Raw genomic sequence first — 14,637 nt, 5'->3', positions numbered from 1 at the left:
ACCCCAAACACGAGAGGTATAGAACCTATAGTACTTAGTACAGTGCTTGGGTTGGAGGTTGAGAAGATATTTGTTGACATTAGACTTGAACTTAATGTAGATTTTCAGGAAATACATATGAAGGAAGGTTGTTCCAGAAAACGGCAGTTGAATGAATAAATGAGGAAGAATGGATGTTGGCTGGTGGCGGCACATGTTCGGACTGTTTTGAAAGAGAGAACAGGAATTATAGAAGCCAATTCAGAAGAACAGTGCCCATGGAAGTATCTGTAGAAGAGGCATGCAGCAGAAACAGTACGTCTATGAGAAAGCGAGTGGAGAGACTCTGTTAGAGATGTATCATTAATTAACCTAACTGCCCTGTTCTGAATGGAATCTAGAAGCCTGAGAGGGTTTTTCGGGGCACCTCCCCAGATGTGGGAACAATATTCCGTGGTAGGGCGGATTTGCGATTTGTACAGAGTGAACAGCTGTTTGGAAGAAAAGTAACGCCGAGAACGAAAGAGAAAACCAAGTTTTTTAGATGCAGAGGAAGCAATATTTGTAATGTGCTTGTGCCAAGAGAGATTAGAAGTCAGGGTAATCCCCAAAAGAGATATATCATTTTGCCTAGAAATCGGAGTGTCACCAAAGATAAGCATAGGAGCAGAAGAATCCTTTTTTGTGAGATAAAAGACAAGACTCTGTTTTAGAAGGATTGAAATCAACTAAGTTGTCTTTGCCCCACTGGAGAATTACCCGAGATCAGCATTTAAGAAATTGGTAGTGGATCTTCGAGAAATTGAAGCTGATTGAGCAGGGCAAGGTTTCTCAAAATGGAAAGTGGAATGCAATGTGCTATCATCGGCAAAACTATAGATAGGATTTCCAGTCAATGAAAGAAGGTCATTAATATACAAGAGGAAAATAGTGGGGAAAAGAACTGAACCTTGGGGGGGACACCAGCATTAGTGGAGAAGTTAGAAGACAGAGTGATCCGCCATCACCCTCAGTGAGCGATCAGAGAGAAAACTGGATAACCAATTACAAAAAACAGTTGGCAAACCATAAGATGAGTTTGTTTAGAAGACCTTTATGCCAAACACGATGGAAAGCCTTTGAGATGTCAAGAGCAACTGCTTGTGTTTCACCAAACTTTTCCATTGAATTTGTCCATAAATGAGTAACATAAGCCAGAATATCACCAGTGGATCGACACTGACATGGTAGATTGAATGGAGCTCAGATTTTGTCCCATTTCCTTGAAAATTATGCAAGTATAGAAGATCTCTTGTAATACTTGAATCGTATTGTCCTATACAAATATATATGTAATTCAATAGCCTCAGTAGTCTGTTGTTAAATGTGATACCAGCAACAACATTGGCTTTGACTTTCATCAGTCACTTAATAAACCAATGATCCATAAAGTGTCAATATTTTCTTTTGCTATTACACTGTTTAACAACTTACCTTTGAAATTCACTACTTAACTTTCTCTCTCTGTCAAGAACAGTCTATCATTGTAGCATGGGAGTGCATGGAAAATAGTTTTCTTCAGTTAACGACTTGGTTTCAACCTGTCATTAAGCACAGGAACCTCACCCTGTCATTAAGCAGGATATCCCTGTGGAAATGTTGGCAGTGCATTACTATTTTGATATAAATTAACCAAATTTTTACGGAAGAAAAGAAAGTCTTCTCCTTCAATAAAAGGATATTGGATGTAATGGTGAATGTTATTCCTTTTACTTTTGATATTAAACCATTCAAATGAAAATGTTTTGTGGTTGCACTCACAAAACATATTGATGCCATGTATGATTGCAAAGCAGTAATAGTGAAAGTAATTTTTCTGATATGAATAATGTGGAGATTTTAAAATGCATCTAGCATGTAATGATACAAATTAAATGCAGAGGATGAACAACCAGGGAACATATGCTGTCTTATCTTAGCCATGTAACAGGGATACCTTATTTTGAGTGACAAACAATGTGCAGTAATGTAACAGTCCCATTATTTTGCTGCAGCAATGGACATGGTTTGTGTTGATAAAAAAAAAAAAAAAAAAGTATGCTATAGTCACCTTCTTCCCTACACTAAGTATAAAATACTTAGTGTTCCATGCACAGTGTATTTGTGCATGGAACATCTGGTATACTTCCATTTGGAAGATTAAAATTTTCTAGATAAGGTAATTCACCTCCTTGCAATCATTATAGGCAGTGAATCGTGATGCCACCACTGCAGTCCGGAAAAAAACAAATAAGTCAGCATTGGAAATGGTCCCATCGCCCCTCCACCAGAAAAAGATTAATTTTATACTTAGTGTAGGGAAGAAGGTGACTATAGCATACTGTTTTTTTTTTTTTTTTTATCAACACAAACCATGTCCATTGCTGCTGCAAAATAATGGGACTGTTACATAACTCAGCATGCCAACCAAACCTGTAAATCTCCAACTGCCACATTTTCAGTCCCTTGAAGAAAGTGTTCAGTGTCAGTGCTTTCACTTTGACAGTGTGATCGACACGCTGATAGCAGAGTTCTAGGTGTCTTGCCTATTGATACTAAACTAGTGGGACAGACTCAGCTACAGATGCCTTTATCTAAATGCATCTCTGAATTCTATTCCATAATCTTGTTTTAATTTGAATTACCCTTATAAATAAGATTTGTATTTTGATTAATTTATGCTGCAGATATGTATTTGGTGCATGGGTATGATGGAGAATGGTTTTTAGTATTATACTTATGAATAAAATTTTGTTCTGGTTTTACTTTTTTTATTTATTTATTATTTATTTTTTTATGTAATTCTGCAGCTCCATCTGATCCTCCACGAAATGTAAATGCCAAGGTTATTGATGACATTAGTATATTTGTATCATGGAATCCTCCTGCTCATCCAAATGGAAAAATTAGTCATTATATTATTAAATACAATGATCTGCAAGAAGACTTCAGAGAATTTTCCAACAAAACAGATGGAATGTATAGCAAGACCTTGCATTCTAGAATCTCATATTACACCAATTACAGTATTCAGTTAAAAGCTTGTGTTGAAATGGCATGCTCATCAGATTCTGAACCTGTTTATGTTGTAACCAATATTGGAGGTAATTAACTTTATTTATATATACTATTAAAATATAACTTTAATGTGGCATTAATTTTGTGTATGCAAAAGTATTATCTGATTCTTCAGAATTTAAAATCATTCATCCAATCAAATTTTCAGAAATGATGCAAAATTATAATTACTTTAGAATATATTTTTTAATTAAGCTATTTATGTGATATTTCTAAGATTATATTTATATTAACATCATTAGCACTTAATATCTTCCAGTGTGTGTGTGTGTGTGTGTCCGTCCGTGTGTCTGTGTGTCCAGTTAGGTCTTTAGGCTGCATCTGATTAAATACCTTTTTAAATGCCAGGTGCAATTACTTTAGTGTATCTAGATGTTTACGTCGAATTTATTCTTAACAATGACAGAAGTAAGATCCTTTGGAGATTCTCTTCCAGAATTCATGACATTGATCATTAATCAAATGGGAAGTTTTGAGATAGTTTGTGTATTTGGTAATAGATGATTTGTTGCTTTATAATTTGAATTAAAGGACATAGTGGAAGTAATACTATCTGACACAGGTTCAGATTAAATTAGACAATAAAAATTGTAAAGTTACCAAACAATATTTATTTGAAAATTTTAACTGCTAGCTCATGTAAGCAATTAACTCTTTCGTAAATCACTGAGGGTAACAGACAAACTCTACCTCAGTATCAGAGATTTGAAACAGTTGCATTAAAAAGTGGTGATAGTAAGAAATTGCTATCATTTATTTTGACAAGGTGCAAAAAAATTTTCACAACTGCCATTTTTAAAAAGAGCATAATTTATTACATCATCCACGCTTTGCCTTTCACAGTCAGCTTGCTTGCAGTAATTTCAAACATTCATAAAAGAATGGGAAGCTGAGTTATTTTGATTCATGGCAATGGTTAAATTCTCTGTTCTCATCCAGAATCAACTTTTGGATACATTTTGGGTACATTTTGTTGCAAAACCAAAATTTGAATCAGTGTTGCACAAAAACGTTTCTTGGTCCTGGACCCCTTTTTGATTTTTAGCTTTACCAGCTTACCCTCAAAAATGAAGCATTATTTTGTTTTATTGTTCTCAATTAAAAAAATATTGTGATCAACAAACAAAAATACAGGAAGTTTCCATTTACACCACTTTCATGATACCCCACATCAGGTTTTATAAATATTATTGAAACCCTAATGTTCCTCTCAATTATTTTAATATTTTCAACAAAATAAAAAAAAAAAAAAAAACTAAATATCCTCAGATGTTTTACCGCACTTCTTACAATTATTAATGGAATTAATGTAGTAGGAGCAAATGTTAACATTATTCACAAGTTTGGAGATGGTGAATATTGCATGAGATTTATCCATACCATCAACTTTGGTGAGTTATGCTTGCAAAAAAAAACAGTGTTTAGAAGTGCTGCACAAAATGTTACATCCATGAGTATTGCCACAAAGTAACAAGAAGAAGAAGAAATTTTATGGAAAGAATGGAAAACTTTTAACCATCTAGATTTGAAGATATGAATTGCCAACATGTGCCCATTAGTATGAGAGTAATTATGGACAAGGTACAATCTTTACATATGCTTATAAATAAGAATTTAGTGAAAGTGTCAATGAAGAAGCTTTTAATGCTAGTTGTAAATAATTTGATTGCTTTAAATGCAGTTTTCTATTATAAAAAACTTTACAAATAGAAAGATAAGTGAACAAAATAACTGCAAATCAGTTCTTTAAGAAAAATGAGACTGTAGTATCCGAGTCTTTTTTTTTTTTTTTTTTTTGATTTGGTAGTTGTTGGCGCATCGGCTTCTGTGGCCATATTGCACCTCCCAAGGTTTTTGCAGTACTTTGATCCAAGCCCGAGGCGGGAATCGAACCCGCGACCTTTGGGTTGCCGGGCAGGTACTTTACCCACTCGGCTAGCCCGGTCGGCGTATCTGAGTCCTTGCAGAAATAAATATACTAAGGAGAAAAATAGTTGGCGACTCAAAAACACAGATTATGGGAAAGGGCAAGACACGGAGTGAAGGGGAGGAGGGTTGAGTTGCAAATTGTTTTCTGTTTGGTAATATTTTTATATTTCTATTAAAAGTGATAAATGTGATCTCAAAGAACATCTGTGCTTTTTATGCACTTTTTTTCTTTGCAGCATAATTTTCATGCAATACATGTCATATGGAAGTCACTATATATGAAGGTTGTTGACTATTTTCATCATTCATCTTGGTTTCAGGTATATAATTATGATGAAAAAAACAAGGACTCCCTGTATTTCTTACCCACCTTCAAAATTTGCCATTCCATGTTTCCAGTAATGCAGATTTAAGAAATAAAATTTAAAAGCTACCTGCTAATTGCAAAGTTCCTTATCTTGGCTCCAAGAAATGCTAGAGCAAAAAAATGTCTAACAACAACAGTCTCAGAATTAGTGTGGCAGATAATCTTGTATCTCTTTTTTGCTATGTAACACATTCCTGATGTACATAATGAGTACAGAATTCACCTTTTTGAGAACCCACCCCCCCCCCACACACACACACAGAGACAGACTTATCAGTTTGGATCCCTGGGGGGTTCTACAGACCACAGTTTGTATGCCTGGTTTAAATAACAGATGAGGCTTTAAATGGAAGGTGGAATAAAGGATTTCATTACTACAAGAAATGTGATTGGCAGAAATTTAGGATGGAAAAATTTTAAATAATTGTTCACCCAGTGAATAGAGAAATGGAAATCACATATCATACAGTTTGGCGTTATCATTATTACTATTATTATTATTAATTAGCATACTAAGATCTTGGATGTCAAGAGGACTTTCAGGATTATTTATAAAGACTTTGGTGAAGAGATTTTTGAACAAGAGGTTAAGAGATGTAGGTTATAGGTTGGACATCTTATAAGGAACTTTAGAGGAAATTTACATGAACAGTACTATAAAATGGAAGGAATTGTGGAGTTAGAAATCAGGACAAATAAACTGGAAATACTAATTAGTTCTAACTGGAACTAGTAATCCACAGAGTTTCAGCTAGAAAAGTGAGTGGAGTATAAAAGATTGTAAATTTTCATCCTTCTACCTCCCCACAAAATAATGTTTACTCTATTCTATTAGTTGGACTTGTCCTGATTCAATAAGGTAAATTGAGAGAGAGACAAAGGAAAGTTGTAGAGATAGTGAATTTGTACCAGTGTCTCAACAAGGCATGTTTTTGACCAGGGAGTGGGCAACCTTTATACATGTTGATCCAAATAAAAATGTCAATGAGATGCAGACTTTTTTTTTTTTTTTTATTAGCATTTCACAATTTTCAGGATTTTTAAAATGGGTGTATGATGAAAAAAATTGTCATAAACAGTTATGTTATTTATTGTAATATTTATTCATATGCACACATAATTAATTTTATTAATAAGAAAAACGAAATAAAAATTCATGATAAAATTACAAAAATACGATTATAGTTACAAAATACAAATACAATTCCAGTAACAAAAATTTCAATGTTTTATTTTTATAAAATTTAATTAAAGATTTGATGCCATTTATTTTTATCAGTGAATCGATATCTGGATTGATATTTGTTGTAGCAATGCACACAAAGTATTTTATAAATTTACATAGAGTAGAAATTCCATTAATTCCAAAAATATATAATAAATGGCTGGCTGTTTATTATATATATTTTGAAAATGACAGCAGACCAAAGGTTGCCCACCCCTGTTTTTGCCACTTTGCTTAATGTAGACTAATTGAACTGAAGAGATGCTTGTGATTTTAACTGAAGAAAGTTTTTTTTCTCCAGTTGAAATCCTCAGAATCTCTTTTGTCATGCAGGATGAGTCCTCATCCTGCATGACAGTATTTGTTATTTCTTGATACCAAATATCAAGAAATAACAGATATTCCTTACATTTTGAGGGTACAGCTACAAAAGCAGTTTTTGCAGGCCAGCTGTTAAATTTTTCTCTGGACTGAGCTCATTGGTAATTCCCTGGAAGGTATATGGATCGTCTAATATGTAATATTGCTGCCAGTAGTTTGAGCTGTGAGTAGGGAAATCCAAATGAATCTTAGCATTAGGGGTCACTGCTGAGATTTGTGTTATGTTGAAATACTGGTATATCTTTACATCGTATCTAAAAAAAATGAAAGATTCCTTTCTCAACAGTATAGTTGAGAAAGGAGTCTATCGTCTCCAAAAGCTATAGTTTTTACAGTTTTTAGCACTTTTATTACTATTTTATTATTTTAACTTCCATTTTAGTCATAGTATATTTTAATTATTATTTCATATTTATTGTAAATACATCTGTTTTTACCAGTTTTATTAAGTCCATGTATTTTAGTTTGCAGCAGAATTTATTTTACTTAATTACTGGTTGGTGTGAAGCATAATTTTTCAACATTGCTATTTTTGCATGACAGAAATATCAGAGATCTCAATAAAAAGGAAGCAAACAAGCAAGCAAATCATGAAATATCCTTTGAATCCTTTATTCCACACTACCTTAAAATCTCATCCTTTATCTGATCCTTGGTTTTCCAATAAATATGCTAAGGCTGTTCAAGAGAAGAATGTTGCTTATTGTAATTGACTTGTTTCCAAATCTTCAATTTCATTTTCTGCCTATACCAAAGCTCTCAACAATTGTAAAGTAGTTATTAATCACTCCAAACTAGATTTCAAACAGGCTAAGTGTAGAAAACTTGCTTCTTGTCTGAATGGTAGCTGAGCATTCTGGTCTCTTGCTAAAGCTATTTGCTGCAACTTTTGCCCATCACTGTTCCCACCTCTGTCAAAACAAGATGGTTCTATTGCCACGTCAACCAAAGATAAAGCTGACCTGCTAGCATCCGATTTTTCATCCAACTTGTGTATTAATGATCTTGGTAAACTATCTCCCACTATTCCCAGTACGCTCCATTCAGTGCCTCCTGTGGTCTCCTGTCAAAAGGATATAAGAAGGATTTTGATGAATCTTTATGCTAAGAGAACTCCAGGTCCTGATAGTGTTTCTCCACTTGTTCTGAAAACCTGTTCTTCTGAACTCCTGTTCTATGTTGCCTTTTTTCATTTTCTTATTTCAAAGGTGTTTTTCCTTTTGCTTGGAAATTTGTACATATCCAGCCAGTTGCTTAAAATGGTGACAAGTCACACTCATCCAATTATCATCCCATTGCAATTACTTCTCTTTCTAAAGTAATTGTAAAATCAGTTAGTCGCCAACTCTTAAACTATTTAGAAACCTTGCATCTGATCAACGATTGCCAGTGTGGATTCCATCAGTGTTGATCCACTGATGATATTCTGGCTTATGTTACCCATCTATGGACAAATTCAATGGAAAAGTTCAAGCAGTAAAACTCAAGCAGTTGTTCTTGACATTTCAAAGGCTTTTGACTGTGTTTGGCATAAAGGTCTCTAAATAAGCTTCCATCTTATGGTTTACCAACTGTTTTTGTAATTGGATATTCAGTTTTCTCTCTGACCATTCACTGCAGGCGATGGTAGATGGCTCTGTCTTCTAATTTCCCCACTAATGCTGATGTTCTCAAGGTTCAGTTCTTTCTCCCATTGACCAGAAATCCTATCCACAGTTTTGCTGATGATAGCACATTGCATTCCACCTTCCAGTTTGAGAAACCTTGCCTTGCTCAAACAGCTTCAACTTCTCAAATATCCACTACCAATTCCTGAAATGCTGATGATCTCTAAGTAATTCGCCAGTAGGGCATAGATAACTTAGTTGATTTCAATCCTTCTAAAACTCAGTCCTGTCTCAGGCTTCTAGATGCCTTTCAAAAGAGGGCAGTTAGGTTAATTAATGACTCATCTCTAATGGAGTCCCTCCATTCTCTGTCTCAAAGATGTTCTGTTTCTGCTGCATGCCTTTTCTATAGATACTTCCATGGGCACTGTTCTTCTGAATTGGCTTCTATAATTCCCACTCTCTCTCTTTCAAAAGCAGTCCAAACAGGTGCTGCTATCAGTCAGCATCCCTCTATTGTCCAACTTAATATTCACAGTACCAACTTTTTTTCTTCCTCATTTATTCATTCAACTTCCGTTTTCTGGAACAATCTTCCTTCATATGTATTTCTTGAAAATTACAATCTACAGAAGTTCAAGTCTAATGTCAACAAATATCATTTTTCATCTTCTCAACCTCCAACCCATGCATGGTACTAAGTACTATAGGTTCTAATACCTCTCGTGTTTGGGGTTTTCATATATTAAAAAAAAGAATAAAAACATCCCTAACATTGCAGTAAGTCCTATTTCACATGTTGAAGACCAGCCAATGCTTCATGATTTCCCTGAAATCATGAAGAAAGCAGTTATGAATATAGTGAGGATTGTTGTGTCGCCGACTTTGCTGGACCATTCACTTCAACAGATTTGGACTACCACCCAGAAAAATTATAAGTGCCGTAGGAAATTAAGCAAGTTCTGATTTTAAACTTATCTAAAGAGTAAGCAGGAACTAAAATTACAGTACATAAAAAAGTGTTTTGAAAATAATTTGTTATGGAAGATGTTATTTGTTTCTGTCAATTATTAGCAGTCTTCTGAATGAATCGGTATTGAAAACAATCCTAATAAATGCCATATATTTAGTGATTCCTCAAAATTAAGTTCAAAAGCAGTTTTGCTGCATATGGAAATGCATTGCTATCAGTTTCTCTACTTTATGATATTGTCTTGAAAAGAAACTTGAAAGTATGTTGCTCCAAACCCTGAGTGCAGTAAAGTACCATGACTTTGCTTGGAATGTCTGAATGATCTTAAAGTAATGAGATTACTCACTAGTCTACAGAGAGGTTTCACAAAATACTATGTTAACTATGTTGTTTTACTATGTAATTATCATAACTATGTTATTTTTTGTTTGTGGGACAGTTATGCAAAAGAAAAATATTATATTATGCAGCAGTGGAAAATGAGGAAAGAATTTTTATTTGAGAGAAAAATAAAATATGTTCCTCTATTGAACCAAAAAATATTCTTCCACCTTTGTATATGATGCCTGACTCTGTCAATGATTAGACACGATCCTCATCCAGTCCTGCCTAGGATTCAGCACAAATTGCATTCTCTTTCTGAATGTACATTTGGCATCTGCTTCTGCTGGATCTTAAGCTACATTGCAATAAGAAGTAATGATCTAACAGATGCTGAAGCTAGATCAGCACAATCCCAGAGAAATCACAGGCTGATGGCTCCATGTACAAAAATGTACTACATTCTCAATGGCAACAATCGTGGCATAGAAAGACCACAAATAATTTGTAGAGAGGAAGTTGTTCTTGCTTTCCTCCACATAGACATACTCATCCTACACCTACTTTTCTGCTGAAGGCAGATGACCTTCCTACGTGCAAGAATTGCGACACCTTTTTAACAATTAAACATATTTTAGCCAAATGTCCACATTTTAGACATGAACAGTGAATATCATATATCGCTTTTAACTATCTAACTGAGCCCTATACACAGACAATGATAACTTGTCAACTGTTATTTCCTATTTAAAATTAACTTGTTCCTTTTATTTAAAATATACTCTATTATATATACTTTTAACTGTATTTATATATTGCTTATACTTTTATGATCATATTCTATTTTTATATATGGCTTACAATCTTTTTCTTGACATAGTGACCAATTTTAATGGGTCACTATAATCTTTAATTACCTTTCTATCTTTTACCAATTTTATTACTGTTTTTTATTAATTTACTGTTGTTGGCACATTATAACCTGATGTTGCTGATGTGCGAATAAACACCAAACCAGAGTAAATCATACGATCATACGATGCCTGAGTAATGTAAAATTCTGTTAAGGATAAAGTGACTGGATAAAGAAGGAAATGGAATCTGCTACTTGCAGAAAGTGTTTCCAAATTTAACTGAGAAGAAATTTTCATTGGACCTGAAATAAAATAAAAAAAATAATAATAAAAAAAAGAACTCCTAAAATATGGTGTGTGCTTGAAATAAAGCTACAGGACACTGAATTAGCAGCTTGGTGATCGTTTAAAGTAGCTGCAAATGGATTCCTTGAAAGGAAGGAAAGAAGATGATGAATCTCTGATGTGAAGTTTACTGCAATGTTGTAAAGATATCAGCTGTCAAATGTCTGATTCATTTTCTTCATTCCCAGCTCATTTCCTCCCCCCCCCCCCCAAATTTGTGAGATGTAAGTGATAAACAAACTTTTGTCAGGACATAACCAAAAAGGAAAAGCAGTACTAAAGTTGCTGGGGATACAATCATGATGGGAGATTACTGCTGGTTTCTTAAGAAGGAAGGCAATATAGACATTAAGAAAAATTCTGAGTGGCAAGTATTTCTATGGAAAAAAAATATATGTAGTACATTATATGTATGATTAAAGTATTTTAAAATAAATGATTTCTTTTTACCATAACATATTTATTATTATGTAATATTTGGAATTGGTTGTTTATTAAGTTACTAAAATTTAAGCATATTTTTCAATGCAGACATGATAGAGGTGTAATTTTGATCGTTTTTGAAATAATTGGATCAATTTTCTTTAGTCTGCAACTTTTGCTGTGGAAGTACAAAAATTTTTTTTTTTTTTTTTTTTTTTTTTTTGTTGGCCAGTGTTATTGGCTCAGGAATTCCATTTGATTTACATTTGGTACTTACACATGCATTCGTTCTGATGGTCACTTTTTAGTGACATCACATAATCTGGAATCACCTTTCTTGATCTTTGGCACAAATCTCTCTACCTCATTCTGTAAAATTGATTTGTTGCTTTAATCATTCAGAAATTTTGACAGTCTTAACAGTGAAGTAATTTTCCTTGGTGATTTTAATGTTCACATTTCCAGCTGATAGAAATGAGTACATAAGCATGCTCTTAGCATTTCTACCAACACTATCTCAAAAATAGTTCATAGGCTCAGGTGTTTATTCCTCTTGGCAGAAAAGTTTAAGTATGATAATTAAAAAAAAAAAAAAAAAAAAAAGTACTGCTGAAAGAAACTGAAATACATATCATTACTTGAATAGTTAAAGGTCTGACTTTATGGAATGTGGAGAAATATTTAGCTGAAGTTTTTCATTGGACTGTCAACTGTGATTGGATGACTAGGTGCAGTTGGCTTTCCCTGGGAGAGAAAGCATGCTGATATTACATTTGCACACTATGTTATGTACAATGGATTGATACACTTCTAAATTAATATTTGATATGCTGTAATATAGTGATAATTGATGGTATTTTGTATGATTAATATGCTGGCTTTTTTTTTTTTTTTTTTTTGGCCTAATCTGTTTTTCTTACAATATCACTACATTATAGCAGTAATGAAAATAAACAGAAAAATACTTTAAAAAAAAAAAAAAAAGAATGACCCTTTCCTTTTGTGAAGACAAAAATGTATAATTACATATTTTGGGACCTCTTCACATAAAATAAACAAATATCACTGGGCACTTGAAGAATTCCTAGGTTTTAGTCTTGTATCATCCATTTACAAACACCAGAGCAGACAAGGGAGCATTATAACCAGATTTATTCCTTCTTCCTTCCTTAAAAAAAAAAAAAGCAATAGAAGTGGGAGTGTTTTAAATGGGATTGCTCTAGACATTAAAAATGCATGGCATTTTGTGGGATTGGCCATAAGGCAGAGAAAAGCACATTAAAAGCAGAGTACTATAAGCAGGAGTATTATATTTGAAGATTTACCATATATATGTTAAATTCTGGCTAAGGGATCTAGTGCTTCATATACTCTTTAGCATTTTTAAAATGTTACACATTTTTATTTTGTTATTTATTATTATTATTTTTATAGCTCCTGGGCCTGTAGATCAACCAAGAATAGAATTAATCAATTCTACATTTGTGAATGTTTCCTGGCATGCACCAAGTATCCCAAATGGACCTATAGATATTTTCATAGTAACCATTGAATGGGAGGAAGAGGAGGGTAAAGTGAAAAATACATCACTTGAAATTAGTGAAACGTTCATGTATTTTACTCCAGAATGTTCTTTTATGAAGGAGGGGATTACGTACGTTTTCCGTGTAACTGCTGTAAACTTAAAAAAAAATCGTCATCTGACTGGTGTTGTAAGTGATCCTACACTAGCCAAGCTTTGCTTTTTGGTTGCAGAAGGTAAGTGAACTGTTATTCATCTTTGAATAAGTTGTTAATTTTTAATCCAGTTTCATTAAAACTTTTTTGATTTTGTTTGACAGTAGAATGTTCTTTCAGCAGTAATAATGTATATACAGAGCATTTCTGTATTTCACCAACAAATATTTTTCTGTATACCAAAACATGTAAAAAATTTACAAGAAAAGAATTGTTGTAAATGGTTACAGGTTTGAATTTAAAAGAAAAAAAGCTGTGGAGTATAGAATGCTAAAAAAATAAATAAGAAAGAGCAGACACTTACCCAATAATTTTTATCTGTTCTACCTCCTTGTCTGCTTATTATTATTTTATGTTTTGACTAAATTAAATTAAAAATACATTTGTTGGAAGATGAAAGCACTAAATTCCTGTATGAAAGTCGATTGAAAGATAAACTCAAATCAGATGAAAGTGATAATGTTGAGGAATTTTGGTCAAACATGAAAAAATCAATTCTGGGAGCTGCTGAAGAAAGGCTTGGGATATAAACCTATAAAAAATAAAAACTGGCTAAGAACTTGGAATGAAGAATTTAAACAAACAATCAACGAGAAAAAAAAGACCTATAAACTGTTCCTACAAACTAGAGACCTACATCTACACATAAAATATAAAAAGCTTAGAGCAGAAGTCAGAAAACTAACCAGAAGAATCTGACAAGATGACTGGGATAAATTTGTTAAATCTTTAGAACATGATATCACGGGCCCACAAAGAAGAGGTTTTAAAATTTTTAAGAAATTACAACTAGACACAAATGATCAAATAAAAACCAACTTCATCTCCCAAGCAGAATGGAAGTAACACTATTCCAAACTATGGTATAACCCAGGCACTAGGGAATTGGAAGATGAATCTGTGGTAACCAAAGATGAAGAAAATATAACAATGGAAGAATGAGGTTAATATTACAAAAAACCGAAAAGGCCCAGGCATAGGCAATTGGCCCCGGGTGCCAAGCGATTGACTGAGCGATTTCTCTTTGTGCTTTCACTACGACTTTTTGATAAGTGAATTCTGCGTTCTCTTTTGCGTTCCTCTCTTTGAGAAATACTTTAATTTAGTAGCTCTTATATCAAAAGTACTGGTAGAGAGCAAGGAAGGAAAGTAACCTTTCTTTATTTTTCATATCTAATAGACTAACTCCTACTAATTTCGCTTGGTCACTCCAGGCACTGCTCCTGCCTCCCCGTGGCGGGGCCGGTAACCTTGGCAGAAAAGTTCATCTGCCAGGGGCTAAAAGGAGCCAAGATGGAACAAAATATGTTTCCTTGTTTAGAACCGACAAGCAGTCGGCTAGACACAGAGCACGAACATGACTCTTCGCAAGCAAAGAGGTTAAAAACCATTTCCTCTGC

The 14,637-nt window shown here is 33.6% G+C and overlaps 1 protein-coding gene across 2 annotated transcripts in view; it reads left to right on the top strand.

The window, feature by feature from the left end:
- Nucleotides 1-14,637, top strand: part of LOC150079006 (cytokine receptor-like) — a 453,754-nt gene that overhangs the window by 381,432 nt on the left and 57,685 nt on the right. For both annotated transcript variants that reach the window (XM_090383341.1, XM_090383340.1), the window contains exons 13-14: nucleotides 2,808-3,101; nucleotides 12,935-13,258. In XM_090383341.1, coding sequence (XP_090239467.1) covers nucleotides 2,808-3,101; nucleotides 12,935-13,258 — 618 coding nt within the window. The remainder of the gene's footprint in view (nucleotides 1-2,807; nucleotides 3,102-12,934; nucleotides 13,259-14,637) is intronic.

The sequence above is a fragment of the Mastigoproctus giganteus genome, chromosome 10 (genome assembly GCF_048544385.1).
Source record: "Mastigoproctus giganteus isolate SK-2022 chromosome 10, ASM4854438v1, whole genome shotgun sequence".
Lineage (NCBI taxonomy): Eukaryota > Metazoa > Arthropoda > Arachnida > Uropygi > Thelyphonidae > Mastigoproctus > Mastigoproctus giganteus.
Note: the sequence above shows the minus strand (reverse complement) of the source record. Positions and strands in the feature narration are given on the sequence as shown.